This window comes from Amblyraja radiata, chromosome 35 (genome assembly GCF_010909765.2).
Source record: "Amblyraja radiata isolate CabotCenter1 chromosome 35, sAmbRad1.1.pri, whole genome shotgun sequence".
Taxonomy (NCBI): Eukaryota; Metazoa; Chordata; class Chondrichthyes; order Rajiformes; family Rajidae; genus Amblyraja; species Amblyraja radiata.
Genome location: NC_045990.1, coordinates 6,162,182 through 6,181,451, shown reverse-complemented (window position 1 = coordinate 6,181,451; position 19,270 = coordinate 6,162,182). Strand labels below are relative to the sequence as shown.

The 19,270-nt window shown below is 46.8% G+C and overlaps 1 protein-coding gene across 3 annotated transcripts in view; it reads right to left on the bottom strand.

The window, feature by feature from the left end:
* Window positions 1–2,251: 2,251 nt before the first annotated feature.
* Window positions 2,252–19,270, bottom strand: part of LOC116966060 (nuclear receptor subfamily 5 group A member 2-like) — a 34,236-nt gene continuing 17,217 nt past the window's right edge. For all 3 annotated transcript variants that reach the window (XM_033012206.1, XM_033012207.1, XM_033012205.1), the window contains 5 exons: window positions 18,871–19,012; window positions 16,122–16,765; window positions 7,877–7,996; window positions 5,924–6,071; window positions 2,252–2,643 (listed from right to left, as the gene is read on the bottom strand). In XM_033012206.1, the coding sequence (XP_032868097.1) occupies window positions 2,399–2,643; window positions 5,924–6,071; window positions 7,877–7,996; window positions 16,122–16,765; window positions 18,871–19,012 (1,299 nt within the window). In that variant the 3' untranslated portion in view covers window positions 2,252–2,398. The remainder of the gene's footprint in view (window positions 2,644–5,923; window positions 6,072–7,876; window positions 7,997–16,121; window positions 16,766–18,870; window positions 19,013–19,270) is intronic.

Genomic DNA, 19,270 nt, shown 5'->3' with positions numbered 1-19,270 from the left:
GGATAGAGTGGAAGGGGAGAGAATGTTTCCACTTGTGGGAGAGTCTAGGATCAGAGGGCACAGCCTCAGAATTTAAGGACGTACCTTTGGAAAGGAGATGCGGAGGAATTTCTTTAGTCAGAGGGTGGTGAATCTGTGGAATTCGTTGCCACAGAAGGCTGCGGAGGCCAAGTGAATGGATATTTTTTAGGCAAAGATTGACAGATTCTTGATTAGTGCGGGTGTCGGGAGACATTGTGAGACGGCAGGCAAATGAGGTTGAGAGGGAAAGATAGATCGGCCATGATGAATGGCAGAGTAGAATTGATGGGCCGAATGGCCTAATTCTGCCCCTACAACATGATCTTAGTGTTACGAGTATCATACCACCAGAAGCTGAATTAAAATTGTGCAGGCATTTTAATTCTAACGCATACACACACACACACACACACATCCACCTGAGGAAGTCTGAGAAGTGTCCCGACCTGAAGCGTCACATATCCATGTTCTCCAGGGATGCTGCCTGACCTCCGTAACTTTGTGTCCGCTTTTGTAAACCAGCATCTGCAGTTTCTCGTCTCCACACATCCATCTGGTTCTGTAAGCCCAATGGCGATCCCGTCCCCCTAACGAAATGTGAGCATTGGATGGTGGAGCAATAGTTGCTGTCCGTCACTGATGTCTCTTAGAAACACAGAAAAATGGTGCAGGAGTAGAGGCCATTCGGCCCTTCGAGCCTGCACCGCCATTCAATTTGATCATGGCTGATCATCCAACTCAGTATCCCATCCCTGCCTTCTCTCCATACCCCCTGATCCCTTTAGCCACAAGGGCCACATCTAACTCCCTCTTAAATATAGCCAATGAACTGTGGCCTCAACTACCTTCTGTGGCAGAGAATTCCACAGATTCACCACTCTCTGTGTGAAAAATGTTTTCCTCACCTAAAAGATTTCCCCCTTATCCTTAAACTGTGAGCCCTTGTTCTTGACTTGGGCTGACTGAGCAACCAACTCTAACACCACCTTTCTCAACCACTTCATTCACCATGGGCTGGAGTCACATATAAATCACTATCTTCACTAAAATGGACCAGGTGGGCTTTCAGGGCAACCTTGTATTCTCATGCTCACTACTTACTAGATTTGGATGTCCATCCACTTTTAATCTACCCCATTGATATCCCCCCCCCCCCCCCCCCCCCCCCCCCCCCCAACTGCGGTTCTATAACACGTTGCTGAGGCCATGCTGAGAGTATTGTATTCAATTTCGACCATTCTACTATAGGAAAGATGTCATTGATCTGGTTAAGAGTGGGGGGGATGATTCATGAGAATTGACGTTGCCAAGACTCAAAGGCCTGAGATACAGGGAGAGGTTGGGCAGGCTAGGAGAGAGCAGAGGTGGGCAGACTATAAGATCACCCCTCATCCTCCTGGGAGAGCAGAAGGATGAGGGGTGATCTTATAGAGGTGAATAAGATCATGAGAGGAATAGATAGGGCGAATCAAAGTATATAAAATATTGAGTGGAGTAGATATGGTGAAAAGCACAGCCTTTGACCCAGGATAGGGGAATCAAGGACCCGAGGTGAGTCCTGGAATATTTTACAAGCACTTGAAAGAATAGACCTGAGGTGATAAGGTGGGAGAAGAAAGATTTAATAGGAACCTAAGTGGCAACGCTTTCACACAGAGTATGGTGGGTGTATGGATTGGCCTGCCATAGAACATATTTAAAGCAGGAGCTACAGTATAACAACTTTACCTAGAACGTTGCCTATTTCCTTCGCTCCGTAGATGCTGCTGCACCCGCTGAGTTTCTCCAGCATTTTGTGTACCTTCGATTTTCCAGCATCTGCAGTTCCTTCTTAAAAACTTTAAAAAGACATTTGGACAAGTGCATGGATAGGAAAGGTTTAGAAGAATAGGGAGAAAATGTGGGCAGGTGGGACAAGCGTAGATGGGGCATATAGGTCAGTATAGACATTGGGATGAAGAGCTTGTGCTGTATGAGTCTACATGGTTGGATTTGGACTCATCTTTCTAACTCATTAGATCACGCCTCTGGATTACTGGGCATGCAACACAATGACTGGGAATCCACCCGCATCTTCACCAGCTTGAATGTTCTTGCTTTGACTGGAGGACTTCAATAAATGATTGGTGTTCCACGCAAGTATGGTGGCCGATGCTGGTTCACCTTGCGATGAAATAACAATATCTCGAATGGTTCCATTATCAATAGAACCCTGAAGAAATTGGAATCATTAGAAAAAGGGTCTGTATTTATTATTTAGCCTGCTGCCTTTGCTTGTCTTTTCTCTCTGGCCATCAATGTGCAAATGTGTATCCATTGTTGCACTCCATTGGAAGTGCAAGGATGTTTGGTTCATTCTCTGGCTCTCTTTTGCCCTTCACACATGCTTGGCATGGAGCATTTCAATCAGCAGGTTGTTACAAGGCACATCTCCATTCAAGTGCTTGAGGTAGAGGTACTCCTCCGCTTGCATGCTGATGGCACGTATCTCCGGGAGCCGTAGGAGGAGCTGCCTGAACTGATCAACCTGCTGGGGGAAGCACATGGTGTAGTCCATCAGAGTCCTGTTCACCTTCTCCTGGACACTTTCCACAAAGGGACGATTCTCCAGGTTCTTCACATCTGTGGAAACAAAGAAGAGTTGACTCTACGGATGAACCCTAATGGAAGTTTGCAGTTAACAGTAAGCTTAGTTTAGTTTATTGTTAAGTGTACCGAGGTACAGTGAAGATGGCAGCCAAGCTTTGAACCAAACATCCCTACCTCGTTACATAGAAACATAGAAAATAGGTGCAGGAGTAGGCCATTCGGCCCTTCGAGCCTGCACCGCCATTCGATATGATCATGGCTGATCATCCAACTCAGTATCCCATCCCTGCCTTCTCTCCATACCCCCTGATCCCTTTAGCCACAATGGCCACATCTAACTCCCTCTTAAATATAGCCAATGAACTGTGGCCTCAACTGCCTTCTGTGGCAGAGAATTCCACAGATTCACCACTCTCTGTGTAAAAAATGATTTTCTCATCTCGGTCCTAAAAGACTTCCCTCTTATCCTTAAACTGTGACCCCTAGTTCTGGACTTCCCCAACATCGGGAATAATCTTCACGCTTCCAGCCTGTCCAACCCCTTAAGAATTTTGTAAGTTTCTATAAGATCCCCCCTCAATTTTCTAAATTCTAGCGAGTACAAGCCGAGTCTATCCAGTCTTTCTTCATATGAAAGTCCTGCCATCCCAGGTAACCCATGTGTTACACATGACGTCTTTGTGTGCTAGACCAGGGATCGGCTACCTACGGCCCCCGGGCCGAATGCGGCCCGTAACCCAAAATCATCCGGCTCGCAGGCAGATTTTTTTCCCGTAACCATCCCGCGCGGCCTAACGCCGAGCTCTGGACGTACCGCATCCTGCGCAAAGCCGCCGGCACGGGCGGGCACCCTCTGTGAACACATGATTTGATGCCTGCCATCCAGGGTGGGATGGGGGTGGGATCCATGTGTACACGTGATAGATGTGGCCCGCCATTCGCTCACAGACATGCGCCCCGGCCCCTATGCTGAACAAGGTTGCTGACCCCTGTGCTAGACTCTGAAGTGGATCTGCAATCATGCATTACAATCATTCCACTCAGGCAGTGAAGGAAACTAATGGCATGTTGGCCTTCACAGCAAGAGGATTTGAGTATAGGAGCAAGGAGATCCTACTGCAATTGTACAGGGCCCTGGTAAGAACGCACTTGGAGTATTGTGTGCAGTTTTGGTCTCCTAATTTGAGGAAGGACATTCTTGCAATTGAAGGAGTGCAGCGTAGGTTCACCACTTTAATTCTCGGGATGGTGGGACTGCCATATGATGAAAGAATGGATCGACTAGTTTATATTCACTGGAATTTAGATGGATGAGAGGGGATATTATAGAACCATATACAATTCTTAAGGGATTGGACAGGGTAGATGCAGGAAAAATGTTCCCCATGTTGGGCTAGTCCAGAACCAGGGGTCACAGTTTAAGAATAAGGGGTAGGCCATTTAGGATTGAGTTGAGGAAACCAAATTTCAGCCAGAGAGTTGTGAATCTGTGGAATTCTCTGCAACAGAAGGTTGTGGAGGCCAATTCACTGGATGTATTCAAGAGAGAGTTTAGATATAGAGTCTGAAGAAGGGTTTCAGCCCGAAACGTTGCCTACTTCCTTCGCTCCATAGATGCTGCCTCACCCACTGAGTTTCTCCAGCACTTTTGTCTACCCTGAGAGTTAGATATTGCTCTTAGGGCTCACGGAGTCAAGGGATATGGGGAGAAAGCAGGAACGGGGTACTGATTCTGGATGATCAGCCATGACCATGTTGAATGGTGGTGCTGAGTCGAAGGGCCGAATGGCCTAACCCTGCATCTATTTTCTATGTTCCCATGTTTCATTCTTTTAAATCGAGACTCCAACACCAGCATGTATCTGTACACTGTGAAGGGGTTGATTGTAGTCACGTATTGTCTTTCCGCTGACGGGTTAGCATGCAACAGAAGCTTTTCACTGTACCTCGTTACACATGGCAATAAACTCAACTCAAACTCAAAAGTTTTTTTGTTGTGTATTATCCAGTCAGTGGAAAGACTTCTTCCGTGTGGCGTGCACAGCCTAAAGTTGTTGGACAACTTGTTCTATTTGATCTTCCGTTTGTGCACGTCGAGTTGATTGCATTCGTCGAAACAGGGCGGACCACGTGAAGGTTGCAATCTCCCACCCCAGACTATACATGGTTACAACTAAGCCGTCCACAGTACACAGATACAGGATAAAGGGAATAACATTTACTGCAAGATAAAGTCCAGTAAGGTCCGATTAAAGGTAGACAAAAGTGCTGGAGAAACTCAGTGGGTGCAGCAGCATCTATGGAGCGAAGGAAATAGGCAACGTTTCGGACCCGAAACGTTGCCTATTTCCTTCGCTCCATAGATGCTGCTGCACCCGCTGAGTTTCCCCAGCACTTTCGATTTTCCAGCATCTGCAGTTCCTTCTTAAACACAATGTCCGATTAAAGATAGATCGAGAGTCTCCAATGAGGTAGATGGTAGGTCTGGACCGCTCTCTAGTTGGTGATAGGACGGTTCAAATGCCTGAAAACAGCGTTTTCATACTTCTGTACCTCTTGCCTGATGGGAGAGGGGAGAAGAAGGAGTAACTAGGGTGAGACTGGTCCATGATTAAGCTAGTGTGCCAAGGCAAAGTGATGTTGATGGAGTCAATGGAATGAGTTTGGTTTGCGTGATGGTCTGAATTCTCTGAAATTGCATGCGGTCATGGATGGTGCTTTTCTAAAACCATGCTGATAAAACTGATCATCTACCTTTTAACAGTAGCATGGTGACACAACTGGTGAAGCTGCTGCCTCACAGTGCCAGTAAGCCATGTTCGAACCTGGCCCTTAACTCCAAGAAGACCAAGGAGCTCATTGTTGACTTCAGAAGGTCTGGGGGCGGCACGCACACCCCCATCCATATTAACGGGACGGAGGTGGAACGTGTTTCCAGCTTCAGGTTTCTGGGGGTCAACATCTCCGATGACCTCTCTTGGACCCACAATACCTCAACTCTGGTCAAGAAGGCTCACCAGCGTCTCTTCTTCCCGAGGAGACTAAAGAAGGTCCATCTGTCTCCTCAGATTCTGGTGAACTTCTACCGCTGCACCATCGAGAGCATCCTTACCAACTGTATCACAGTATGGTATGGCAACTGCTCTGTCTCCGACCGGAAAGCACTGCAGAGGGTGGTGAAAACTGCCCAAGGCATCTCTGTGACAGCTGTTCCCTCTGGGAGCTCAGGATTCTGGACCTTGGTCCAGCAACCCCGGAAAGCTGGTAACAGCAAAGAGGTGGGAAGGAAGTCTCTTGAATACTCATGGCTTACCTGGGCTGAAGAGGACCAGGAACTTCAAGCAGACAAACTCGTGGTGATCGGTTTGCAGAGACCGGAACTTGGCTACCAATTCCTGGGTGCGGTTCACCAGATTATTCAACGCGGCTCCAGATTGTGAAGCGATGGTCGACAAGTCGATCTGAGAGAGCGGAGAGAAACCAGAGTTTAATTTTTTTATTTTAGTTTAGAGGAACAGAGTGGAAACAGCACCTTCGCAAACCAATCCTGCATCAACCAGCGATCCCCGTACACTAACAACATCCTACACACACTAGGGACAACTTACAATTTTACCAGGGCAATTAACCACACCCTTTGGAGTGTGGGAGGAAACTGAAGATCTTGGAGAAAACCTACGCAGGTTACAGGGAGAAAGTACAAACTCCGTACAGACAGCACCCATTGTCAGGATCAAACCTGTTCTCAGATGGGTAGGACTGCAACTCCACTGTCAAGTTGAAGTAACTTCATCTACCTACATATTAAATTAAATTTCTTTATTTATATAGCACATTTTTAGTCAACTTGCATTGACCCCAAAGTGCTTCACATAATTACATCCACACACACAGGCAAAGGTGGGTGAAGTGTCTTGCCCAAGGACACACACAGGCAAAGGTGGGTGAAGTGTCTTGCCCAAGGACACAACGACAGTATGCACTCCAAGCGGGGTTCGAACCAGCTACCTTCCGGTTGCCAGCCGAACACTTAGCCCATTGTGCCATCTGTCGCCCCACATATGATACATATCCCTGCATTCTCTGCACATCCATGTACCCATCTAAAAGAATAATAATTGATCGATTGGTCGATTGATTGGTTAATTGATTGATTGATTGGCCGTTCGATCCATCGGTACAGCTTGGAGACAGGCCCTCTAGCCCAGTGGTTCCCAACCTTTTTTAGCTCATGGCCCCCTTGGGATATTTTAAATTTTCTCTGCCCCCCCCCCTGACATTATTAGCGGATAAAAGTACTTCAATATTATAATACCTTCCATAAAAATATCAGTGTTATTAATTGCACAAATATTCTCTTTTATTCAATTCCACAAACATCAAAAATATTTCAACTACATAGATTTAAATTTATTAGAACTGAAATTTAGGAGGCAACAGGGTGGTAGCTCTGTGGCCCCCTTCATTGAACCTGTGGCCCCCTAAATCCCAAAATGTTTCTGTGGCGCCCCTGATATTTGCCATGGCCCTTTTGGGGCCATATGGCCCCAGATTGGGAATCGCTGCTCTAGCCAAACAAATCCACACACTGATCCATTGTTCCTGTCCAAATGTCTTTTCAATGATCACAGTAGTACCTGCCTCAACTACCTCCTCCAGCAGGTACATGCAGAGGAAAGGATTAGCGGAATATGGGCCAATAATGGGCATGTGGAACTAATGTAGATGGAGCATGTTGGTCGGCATGGGCAAGTCGGGCCGAAGGGTCTGTTTATGTGCTGAATGACACAAAGCATGAATTTAGAGATATAGCATGAAAACAGGCCCTTCGGCCCACTGAGTCCACACTGACCATCACCCCGTACCAACCTACACACTATGGCTAATTTACACTTCTACCAAGCCAACTAACCAACAAACAAACCTACACGTCTGTTGTGTGGGAGTGTGGGAGGAAACCGGAGAAAACCCACGCAAGTCACGGGGAGAACGTACAAACTCCCATCCTCACATCAGTCTGAAGAAGGGTCTCAATCCAAAACGTTGCCTATTTCCTTCAATCCATAGATTCTGCCTCACCCTCACATCAGTCTGAAGAAGGGTCTCAACCTGAAACGTCGCCTATTTCCTTCGCTCCATAGAAGATGCCTCACCCGCTGAGTTTCTCCAGCATTTTTGTCCACATTACAAAACATACTTCACCAGCAAACTCACTGGAAGCACAAACATTGTTGGTGACTATCTTGGTCCAAGCCAAGTTATTTACCTGTTGCCCAGTGACAAGAAGGATATTTGACTCCTTCCCATGAGCCATCTGCCGGTAGATGTGGTCCATGATTAGAAGTTCGCTCCAGCAGTTCTGAAGAAGTTTCATCTGATCGTCAACCTGTCACAAACACAGGGCAAAGAACATCTCTGCTGTAAGCACATGGAGGATCAAGGATGGAGATTTCTGACTTCAATTTTCCATTGCCTCTTGCAGTGCACGTCTGGAACTTGAATCTCCCCTCCGACCTGTACATAGGGTGGTGGGTAGCTGGAACGAGCTGCCAGAGGAGGTTAGCATGCAGCAAAGCTTTTCACTGTACTTCGGTACACATGACAATATACTAAACTAAACTGAACTACACTAAACTAAACTAAAGTACACAAAAATGCTGGAGAAACTCAGCGGGTGCAGCAGCATCTATGGAGCGAAGGAGATAGGCAACGTTTCGGGCCAAAACCCTTCTTGGAGACATAGATGCTGCTGCACCCGCTGAGTTTCTCCAGCATTTTTGTGTACCTTATTGTGTAGATTATTGTAACGGTCTCCTTGCAGGTCTTCCAAAAAAAACTGTCAGGCAGCTACAGCTTGTTCAGAACGCTGTTGCTAGAGTTCTAACAAAGACCAAAAAATTTGAGCATATTACACCAATTCTTAAATCCTTACATTGGCTCCCTGTATGTCAGAGAATTGATTTTAAAATCCTGCTGCTCACCTATAAATCACTACATGGTTTAGGGCCAAAGTATATCACTGACATGCTTCCACTATATAAGCCTTCTAGACCGCTAAGATCTTCTGAAACCAATCTGCTAGTGATTCCCAGAGTAAATACAAAACATGGGAAAGCAGGATTTAGTTACTATGCAACAAATAGCTGGAATAAACTTCCTGAAGATTTAAGACTTGCCTCAACTTTGACCACTTTTAAAACAAGACTGAAAACTTTTATGTTTACTTTAGCTTTCAGCTAAATCTTAACTACATTGCACTTTTAACTTTTGCACTTTTTATAATGCATTTTTAATTTTGCTTTTATTTTCTTTTAGTTCTTCTATTTTATTTCATTTTATTATTTCATTTATTGTATGACATGTTTTTATGTGAAGCACTTTGAGTCTGCCTCGTGTATGAAATGTGCTATATAAATAAAGTTGCCTTGCCTTGCCTTGCCTACCTTCGATTTTCCAGCATCTGCAGTTCCTTCTTAAACACTAAACTAAACTAAACTAAACTAAACTAAACTAGTTGAGGCAGGTATGATAACAACATTTAGGACAGGTACATGCATAGCTGAGAGGTTTGAGGGGTATGGGCCAAATATGGGCAGGTGGGACTAGCAAAGTTTGGCATGGACAATGCTGCCTCACCTGCTAGCTTCCTCCAGCAGCTTTTTTTGTTCTCCATCTGTATGTTGAGCGCGGAGCCATACCGAGCCCTGTGCAATGCAGCTTCTCAGTGTTTAGCGTTGTTTGGTTACAGCATGGAAACAGGCCCTTCGGCCCACTGATCAGCGATCACCCTGCTTGCACTAGCACTATCCTACACATTTATAACTTAACCAAGGCCAATCAAACTAGAAACCTGCACGTCTTTGGAGTGTGGGAGGAAACCGGAGCACCCGGAGAAAATCAATGTGGCACAGGGAGAGTGTACAAACTCCGTACAGACAGCGCTTGTAGTCAGGATCGAACCTGGGTCTCTGGCACTGGAAGGCAGTAACTCCATCACTGTGCCACTCTGTGCCAGTTCAAGGAAGTGGCGGCATCAAATGAACAGGCAAAGACCAAAAGTCAAAGGCGCAGAGGTAGACCATTCAACCCATACTCTACTCCGCCTTTCAATAGTGATCTATCTTCCCCTCTCAATCCCATTATTCTGCCTTCTCCCAGTAACCTTTGATGCCCTTCCTAATCAAGAACAGTTGAATCTCCGCTTAAACAATGCGCAATGGCGGCACGGTGTCGTAGCGGTAGAGTTGCTGCCTGTCCCACTTGGGCGTCATTTGCGCATCAAGCAGGTGGTGCGTGAGGATTTTGAGCATCCCAAAATCCTGGGGCGCCGTGCTCACCGCTCGTCACTGCATACGCCACCACGCCTCACCACGACTCGCCAACCAATTTTTAGGATGGTGCGTAAATAAAGCACAAATGACGCCCTTTACAGAGACCCGTGTTAGATCCTGACTACCGGCGCTGTCTGTACGGAGTTTGTACATTCTCCATATGGCCTGGATGGGATTTCTCCGAGATCTTAGGGTTTCCTCCCACGCCTCAAGGACGTACAGGTTTGTAGGTTAATTGGCTTGGTATAAATGTAAATTGTCCCTAGTGTGTGTCGGATAGTGTTAATGTGCAAGGATCGCTGGTCAGTACGGACACTGTGGGCCGAAGGGCCTGTTCCTGCGCTGTATCTCTAAACTAAACGTAAACTGGACTTGGCTTCCACTGACAATGAGTTGCACAGATCCCCCACCTACTGCATAGATGAGGTGACCCACAGGTGAGGAGAGCAATGACTGTGTAAAATCTTACTGGGATCAGGCTGAACTATGGGTGAGGAGAGGAAGCAGGATGGGATGCTGAATGATATATTGCAAGGGCTTTTCCTGTATGCGTCTCCGTGGATTAGTGAGGAAATGAGCGACACGTCCAGAAATCAGCACACACAAACATCTCGTCAGAAAAACGTGGGCACTTTCCTGTCATTTTTCTGTTCACAGTGCGATGTGCTCCCATCATCCTGTTTCACACAATCTCTCGGGCACATGCATCCCATAAAGGGGAACAAGCCTGTTTCAATGCATCGTTACAGCTGTGCCAGTAAACAAGCCCTTGATATTCCAAGCTTGACAAACGTGGTATCAGGAAATCAACAGATCCTTTGCAGAGAATGCACGTGTAAAAATTCTTGCTGATAAATCACTTCAGTGTTTTGTCCCATTCCACTGCTAAAGGCAACAGATATTCAGCTTAAAGTCTTCACACCAAGTCAGCCTCAAGTTTAAAATACTTTCAGCTGAGCAAAGTAGTTGAATGTTAATACGCCCTCCGATGTACAAGAGAATAATCGCAGGTCCTAAGCTGGAAATATGTCATTAAACTGGAAAGAGTTCAGAAATTTACGAGGCTGTTCCCAGGACTCGAGGGCCTGAGTTATACGGAGAGTTTGGGCAGGCTAGGAATTTACATTCACATTTATGCCAAGCCAATTAACCTACAAACCTGTACATATTTGGAGTGCTGGAGGAAACCCCGTACAGAAAAGCAGACTGTTATAGTGGGTAACCAGCAATAACGGACACCCTTCCCACCACTCCCCTCCATCATGGTGTGTTAGAACGATGGTCATCTTTACTCTAAAGATAGACACAAAATGCTGGAGTAACTCAGCGGGACAGGCGGCATCTCTGGAGAGAAGGAATGGGTGACGTTTTGGGTCGAGATCCTTTTCCGAAGGGTCTCGACTGGAAAGATCACCCATTCCTTCTCTCCAGAGTTGCTGTCTGCCCCGCTGAGTTACTCCAGCATTTTGTGTCCATCTTCGTTTGAAACATCTGCAGTTCCTTCCTGCACGTCATTTTTACTCTAAATTGGCCTAATCGAAGTCATGTGAGGCAGCATCAAGTAAGATTTGGGAAAAGTTGTTGAAAACACACGGCATACATCAGGAAGTGCGTTCAGTCTCGGCTTGGTGATAAAGACAGCGTGAACCAAAGGGATTCCCTATCCTCGGGAACACAGGACCCTCCATCCTGTTTATTTGGCCGGTCGGGCCAGTTCCTGAAAGGAGATGAGCCATCATGTCCTCCTGAGCAGATGAGCCCTCAACAAAGAATGTTCTTCCTGTTACAGTTCTCTTCCGCAGTTCCCTCCCTCCCCCACAACACACAACTGGTGCTTCCTAACATCCAAACAATCACAGGCAGGCAGGCAGGAGACTGCCTTCTAAACAATGAACTGCAGATGCAGATTTATACCAAAGTGGGATACATAGTGCTGGAGTAACTCATCGGGTCAGGCAGCATCTCTGGAAAAATAGGATGGGTGGCGTTTTGGATCCTGTACACATTTGGCAGATGTTGCACACCATTCAGGACTATGCGAGATGCAAAATTCTGGAGTAATGCCCCTGTCCCACTTAGGAAACCTGAACGGAAACCTCTGGAGACTTTGCGCCCCGTCCAAGGTTTCCGTGCGGTTTCTGGAGGTTCCCGGAGGTCTTTGTCAGTCTCCCTACCTGCTTCCACTACCTGCAACCTCCGGCAACCATCTGCAACCTCCGGGAACCGCACGGAAACCTTGGGTGGGGCGCAAAGTCTCCAGAGGTTTCCGTTCAGGTTTCCTAAGTGGGACAGGGGCATAACTCAGCGGGGACAGGCAGCCTCTCTGGATAGGAATGGGTAACGTTTCGGGTCAAGACCTTTCTTCTGAAAAAGTGTCTTGACCCAAAACGCCATCCATTCCTTCTATCCTGTAGGTCTGTGTCCAAGATGGCTGCCGTGAAGAGAGAGTGGACGCTGGCGCGCTTTGGCTGCCGCTGCTCTCTCTTCCCACTGTGTTTTTGATTTTCTGTTTTTGGATTGAATTCTGTTTTTAATTTGTGTCTCTGTGATGTCTTTATTACTTGTTATATTCCGATTATATGTTATTCCGATTACTATGTAAGGTGTCCTTGAGATGTCTGAAAGGCGCCCATTAAATAAAATTTATTATTATTATTATTATTATCCAGAGATGCTGCCTGTCCCACTAGCATTTTGTGTCTATCTTCGGTGTAAACCAGCATCTGCAGTTCCTTCCTACACATTCAGTACTGTGCTGTTACATTCGATGTGTTCTGACTAAATGGAGCTTTAAATTCTGCTTGAATCAGTGATTAAAATCTTCAGTCTGAAGTAAGGTCCTAACCCGAAACGTCACCCATCTATTTTCAGAAGTGTTGGTTATTTTAAAATAGTCATCATGAACTATAGTAAACTTATTTGTTTTAAAGTCGTAACATTTTGTATGAAATAACATGTGGAATTTGATAAAAGTCACTTTAGCAACTTGCCTAAGATACAAAGTAGTGATAACATCTCAATATTAGTATAGGAATGTATGCTTTTTACCTAATCTGAGCAGGAAGTTTTCACTTTGAATGTTTGTATCTTCTTTGATGGAAATAAATCAAATGTTCTGTCAACATATTGATAGTTTGAAACATTTAAGATCGACACAAAATGCTGGAGCAACTCAGCAGGACAGGCAGCGTTTCTGGAGAGAAGGAATCGGTGACGTTTCGGGTCAAGACCCTTCTTCAGACTGAGAGTCGGGGAGAGGGAAACAAGAGATATGAACCCTCCTTCTTCTGAAGGAGGATCTCTGCCCGAAACGTCACCTATTCCTTTCTTCCAGAGATGCTGTCTGATCTATTGAATTACTCCAGCATTTTGTGTCTATCTTCGGTTTAAACCAGCATCTGCAGTTCCTTCCTACACACTCACACTAGATCGATGTTATCCCACATTCTCATCCACCATACACATTCAGGGCAATTTTACAGAGGCCAATTAACCTTCAAACTTGCTCCTCTTTAACTGTGACAACATTAAGCTGTAACACCATATTCTGCACTGTGGAATTTTTCTCGTTGCATTGCCCATTCTATTTGTGTATGGTTTGAATGTATTTATGCATACATAGCATGATTTGACTGGCGGGCATGCAGACATAACGCTTCACTGTACCTCAGTGCACACAGCAGCAATCCCACCGATGTGGGAGGAAACTGGAACACTCCAGGGAAACCCACTTGGTCACAGTGAGACTTGCAAACTCCACACCAAAAGCATCTAAAGTCAGCACTGAAACTGGAGCTATGAGGTTGCAGGGCTGGCTGCTGTACCACTGCTGACCTCGAAAAGATCATCCACACATGTATCTCCTCCCGCCTAGATTACTGCAACTCCCTTTACACTGGCATCAGCCAATCTTCCCTGTCCCGCCTGCAACTGGTCCAAAACGCCGCAGGGAGACTCCTGACGGGCATCCGAAAAAGTGACCACATCACCCCGATCCTGGCCTCTCTCCACTGGTTCCCTGTGCGGTTCCGTATACATTTCAAGATTCTCCTCCATGTCTACAAAGCCCTCAATGGGCTTGCCCCCTCCTACATTAAAAGTCTTCTCACCCACCACTCCACCTCCAGGTCCCTCAGATCGGCCGACTTGGGGCTGCTGAATATCCCGCGGTCTAGGCATAAGCTCAGGGGCGACCGTGCCTTTGCGGTTGCAGCTCCTAGACTGCGGAACAGCATCCCCCTTCCCATCAGAACTGCCCCCTCCATCGACTCCTTTAAGTCAAGACTAAAATCTTATCCATACTCCCAAGCCTTTCCTGACGTCCACTGAGCGAGGGTTATATGTATATATGTATGTAGTTTGTTTGTTTATACTATTCTTATATAGGCCTATTCTTATATAGGCCTATTCTTATATAGGCCTTGTCGGCTTCGGAAGCCGCGGTCTACTGCTTGGAAGCGGCTGTTCCAGGTGGCCCAGCCGCTGAAAGGACTCTCCCGACGCCGGGGCAAGACCACCCGGTGAGAACGGCCAGGAACATCGGGCCTCCGTAGAGGCAACTGCGGTGGCAGGCCTGACTTTGGGTGAACTTCGGGTTGGGGACTGGACATTGTGCCTTCCCCCACAGTGGTAACCATTGTGGGGGGATGATTTTCTGTCTCTACGTAATCCTGTAAGTCTGTGTCCAAGATGGCTGCCGTGAAGAGAGAGTGGACGCTGGCGCGCTTTGGCTGCCGCTGCTCTCTCTTCACATTGTGTTTTTGATTTTCTGTTTTTGGACTGAATTCTGTTTTTAGTTTGTGTCTCTGTGATGTCTTTATTATTTATTTTACCCTGATTATATGTTTATATTCCTGTTAATCTATGTAAGGTGTCCTTGAGATGTCTGAAAGGCGCCCAATAAATAAAATTTATTATTATTATTATTATTATTATAACAAATGTAAAGCACTTTGGCCAACGAGAGTTGTTTTTTAAATGTGCTATATAAATAAATGTGACTTGACTTGACTAGACTGTGTTGTTGGTGCCCATGGCTTAAAACAACGCCTATTATATCATCGAGCAATGCACAGTAGCTGCTCGATCCAGCCGACAGCAGGAGTTAATGGAAGCTCCAGATATTTCTCAGAGGTGATTTTAAACCCCTGGTCTTTCTCTTCTTAACCTGGCGTACATGATTCTAGACCACCTCTTGATTGAGAGGCAGTAAACTTGTTCCTCAAACATTACGATAAAAAATAACTGATCATTCATTGCACCGGAAACATAAGGAACTGCAGATGCTGGATCAGAAAGGAACGACACAAAGACAAACAATAACCCACTGACACAAACAAATCTACGGAAGATCCCAATCTGCAATTTAAGGGCAGGATTAACTCAGCGGATCAGGCAGCATCTCTGGAGAACATGGATAGGTGACATTTTGGGTCAGCACTCTTCTTCTGACTGATTGCAGGTGGGGTGGAGGAAGAAAGCTAGGTGAGTAAAGAGGCAGGGAAAAGCATAGAAACATAGAAACATAGAAATTAGGTGCAGGAGTAGGCCATTCGGCCCTTCGAGCCTGCACCGCCATTCAATATGATCATGGCTGATCATCCAACTCAGTATCCCGTACCTGCCTTCTCTCCATACCCTCTGATCCCCTTAGCCACAAGGGCCACATCTAACTCCCTCTTAAATATAGCCAATGAACTGGCCTCGACTACCCTCTGTGGCAGAGAATTCCAGAGATTCACCACTCTCTGTGTGAAAAAAGTTCTTCTCATCTCGGTTTTAAAGGATTTCCCCCTTATCCTTAAGCTGTGACCCCTTGTCCTGGACTTCCCCAACATCGGGAGCAATCTTCCTGCATCTAGCCTGTCCAACCCCTTAAGAATTTTGTAAGCATGGGAGGTAATGTGCCCTGAAATGTCACCTATCCAACGTTTCAGCCCGAAACATTGCCTATTTCCTTCGCTCCATAGATGCTGCTGCACCCGCAGAGTTTCTCCAGCATTTTTGTCTACCTTAATAATCTTATATGTTTCAATAAGATACCCTCTCATCCTTCTAAAGTGTACAAGCCCAGCTGCTGCATTCTCTCAGCATGTTGTTAGTGTTTCTTGTCAGTGTTATGTACATTTTGTGAATGAGAAACATGGTTGAGACGGCAGAGTTGTTTTGGCCGTGCGTTACCTTCAGCTCCTTGAAGTAGATGCTGCTTCTGGCCCACTCCACCAGGGAGAACAAGGTTTGGTCGGCCATCTTGCACATGATCCCAAAAGTGTTGAGCCTCTCGTGCTTCCCTCTGGACGTCTGCTCTTGCTGCAGGTAGTTCAAGATCTTGGCTCGGACCTGCGCCTCGTCCGGCTCGCACTTCACCAGCTCCTGCATCAACTGTGGCACGGTAGCGCTGGAGGCAGGTCTGTAGGCCACAACGTACGGGTTTCCGAGCAGCGACTCCTGCGCGCCGGAGCAGCCGGCTTCCATGTACTCCGACTTGACGTGGCAACTGGGGAAGGGGCTGCACACTTGGTACCCTCCTATGGAGCCATGAGCCCCAATGGACATGTTGACCGGCAGAGAGGCGTCCTGGTCTAGGGTCGGCGATGACAGGCTGTTGTAACTCAAGGATAGGCATCTGGAGGCTGAGTGTAGACCTTCACCGGAGACGGGCCCATTCAGGTCCGCCGACAAGCTTTGCATCACGTACGCGGTGGGATCCAATTTGACCCTGCTGCCATGGACCAGAGCCTTCTTCTGTTGCTTCAATGCCCTGTCCTGCTTGTACAAGGGCCCAAACTTGTTGCGGCCTCCACGCATGCGATCTGCCCTCACCGCTGCGAAACAAAACGTGAACAAAAATAATTTATTCAATGATGATACAAAATAACACTTACAAAACAAAACCATGGTTACACACCCATCACCAAAGTATAAAGTCACCAAATTATCTAAGACTAAAATTTCAAATTACTATAGTACAATCCTTATTGAGGGCACATTCCACCCCCTGCGGTGCCCAACGGTCCCGGGAATCCCCCAGGGCGCCCGTGGACAGCGCGTAATCCCTCTCTAACACCACCCGGGCGCAGACGTAACCCCGGAAAAGGGGCAGGCAGCCGGCTCGGGCAGAGCCCTCCACCGCCTGGTGCCGTGACTCGCGGATGGCCAGCTTGGCCAGGCCCAGGAGCAACCCAACCAGGACATCTTCGCCCCTACCCTCTCCCCTACGCACAGGGTGTCCAAAGATGAGGATGGTGGGTGTGAAGAGCAGCCAGAAGGCACGGAGCTGTCCCTTTAGATAATGGAACAGTGGCTGCAGCCTCACGCACTCCATGTACAGGTGGAACACAGACTCTCCCAGCCCGCAAAGGTGGCAGGCGGCTGGCGAGTCTGTGAACCGCGAGAGAAACAGGTTGCATGGGACTCCTCGGGGCAGTATCCTTCACCCCAGCTCCCTGGCAGAGGCCTGCTTTGAATCTAACCTACAGCTGAAGGGCCAGTTTCTGAGCTGCATATAAAGCAGACTATATAAAGAAGGGTTTCGGCCCGAAATGTCGCCTATTTCCTTCGCTCCATAGATGCTGCTGCACCCGCTGAGTTTCCCCAGCAATTTTGTGTACCTTATATAAAGATGGAGACTTCCTCTCCAAATTACTTCAATTGAGATTTCTAAGCAACCTGATCAAGATTGACCAAACTTGCTTTTTACCTTAAATTCCAGTTTAATTTTAATTAATTAAAGTTAAACTAATTTAAATTAATTTATAGGCAGCACAGTGGCACAGCGGTAGAGCTGCTGCCTTAGACCCGGGTTTAATGTAGCCGGGTGCTATCAATGTGGAGTTTGCACGTTATCCCAGTGACCACGTGCGTTTTCTCCGGATGCTCCAGTTTCCTCCCACACTCCAAAGACAGCAGGTTTGTAGGTTAAGTGTAGGAAGGAACTACAGATGCAAATATAGACACAAGCAGCTGGAGTAACTCAGCGGGACAGGCAGCATCTCAAGGAATGACGTTTCGAGACCCAAAACGTCACCCATTCCTTCTCTCCAGAGATGTTGCCTGTCCCGCTGGGTCACTCCAGCATTTTAAGTCTATCTTAGGTTTGTAGGTTAATTGTGTTCTGTTAATTTCCTCTAGTGTGTCGTGAGTGGATGAGCTAATGGGATAACATAGAATTCTGTTGGGGGGGGGGTCCATGGGGAGGAGAATGGGGTTGAGAGGGAAAGATAGATTAGCCATGATTGAATGGCTGAGTAGACTTGATGGGTCGAATGGCCTAATTCTGCTCCTATCGCTTGTGACTTGATGGTTGGCATAGTAACTCGAAACAAAACTGATTATTTGATCATAAATTCCTCAGGTGCAATGATGTGACTTAAATCCATGTCTGAGTTAATGGTCCAGAATTGTGGCTACTGGTCTAGTTATTGAACCATCAGCGTATCCCTCTCTCTCTAAACCCTCCCCCACCCAAGTCACACCGGCTTCTCATTTTCATCCTACAAACAGCCAACAATGGCCTGTTTACCTTCATCGTCGTTACTTTTATGCATATTTCATTCATTGTTATTTCTCTCTCCACATCACTGTCTATATCTCTTGTTTCCCTTATCCCTAACCAGTCTGAAGAAGGGTCTCGACCCGAAACGTCACCCATTCCTTCCCTCCAGAGATACTGCCTGTCCCGTCATTCTGCCTGTTCACATCAGTCTGAAGGAAGGTTTCGGCCCGAAACGTTGCCTATTTCCTTCTCTCCATAGATGCTGCCTCACCCGCTGAGTTTCTCCAGCACTTTTGTCTACCTTCGATTTACCAGCATCTGCGGTTCCTTCTTAAACATGCTGCCTGTCCCGCTGAGTTACTCCAGCCTTTTGTGTCTATCACCACATTCATGGTTACAGGTGCATGCAAAAGTAAGTGTGAGATGTCCAAATACCTTCCAACTTCATCCCCACTGTCAGGCACTTCTGAAATCGGCAGTAAGGACATCGCTTCCTCTGCGTTTTGTCTATCGGACAGTTCTGGTTTTCCACACAGGTGTAGTGCTTGTTGTTCTGGACCGTACGTTTGAAAAAGCCCTAAAAATAGAAGATTGCACATGACTTCTTAGTTTAGTTAATCAGCGGCATTTCCTCCGAGATCTGGAGCGGCAGCTGGCTTGACAAGAGATACATCAGGCAAGGAAGTCGTGCTCTGACCTCTCGTATCCCAGCCAGAGATTTTGACCGTTTCCGTCTGGCCTCCATGAGGCTGTTTCAGCCCATGACATAATTTATTGGCCAACCTCTGTGCGTGTGTGTGTGTGTGTGTGTGTGTGTGTGTGTGTGTGTGTGTGT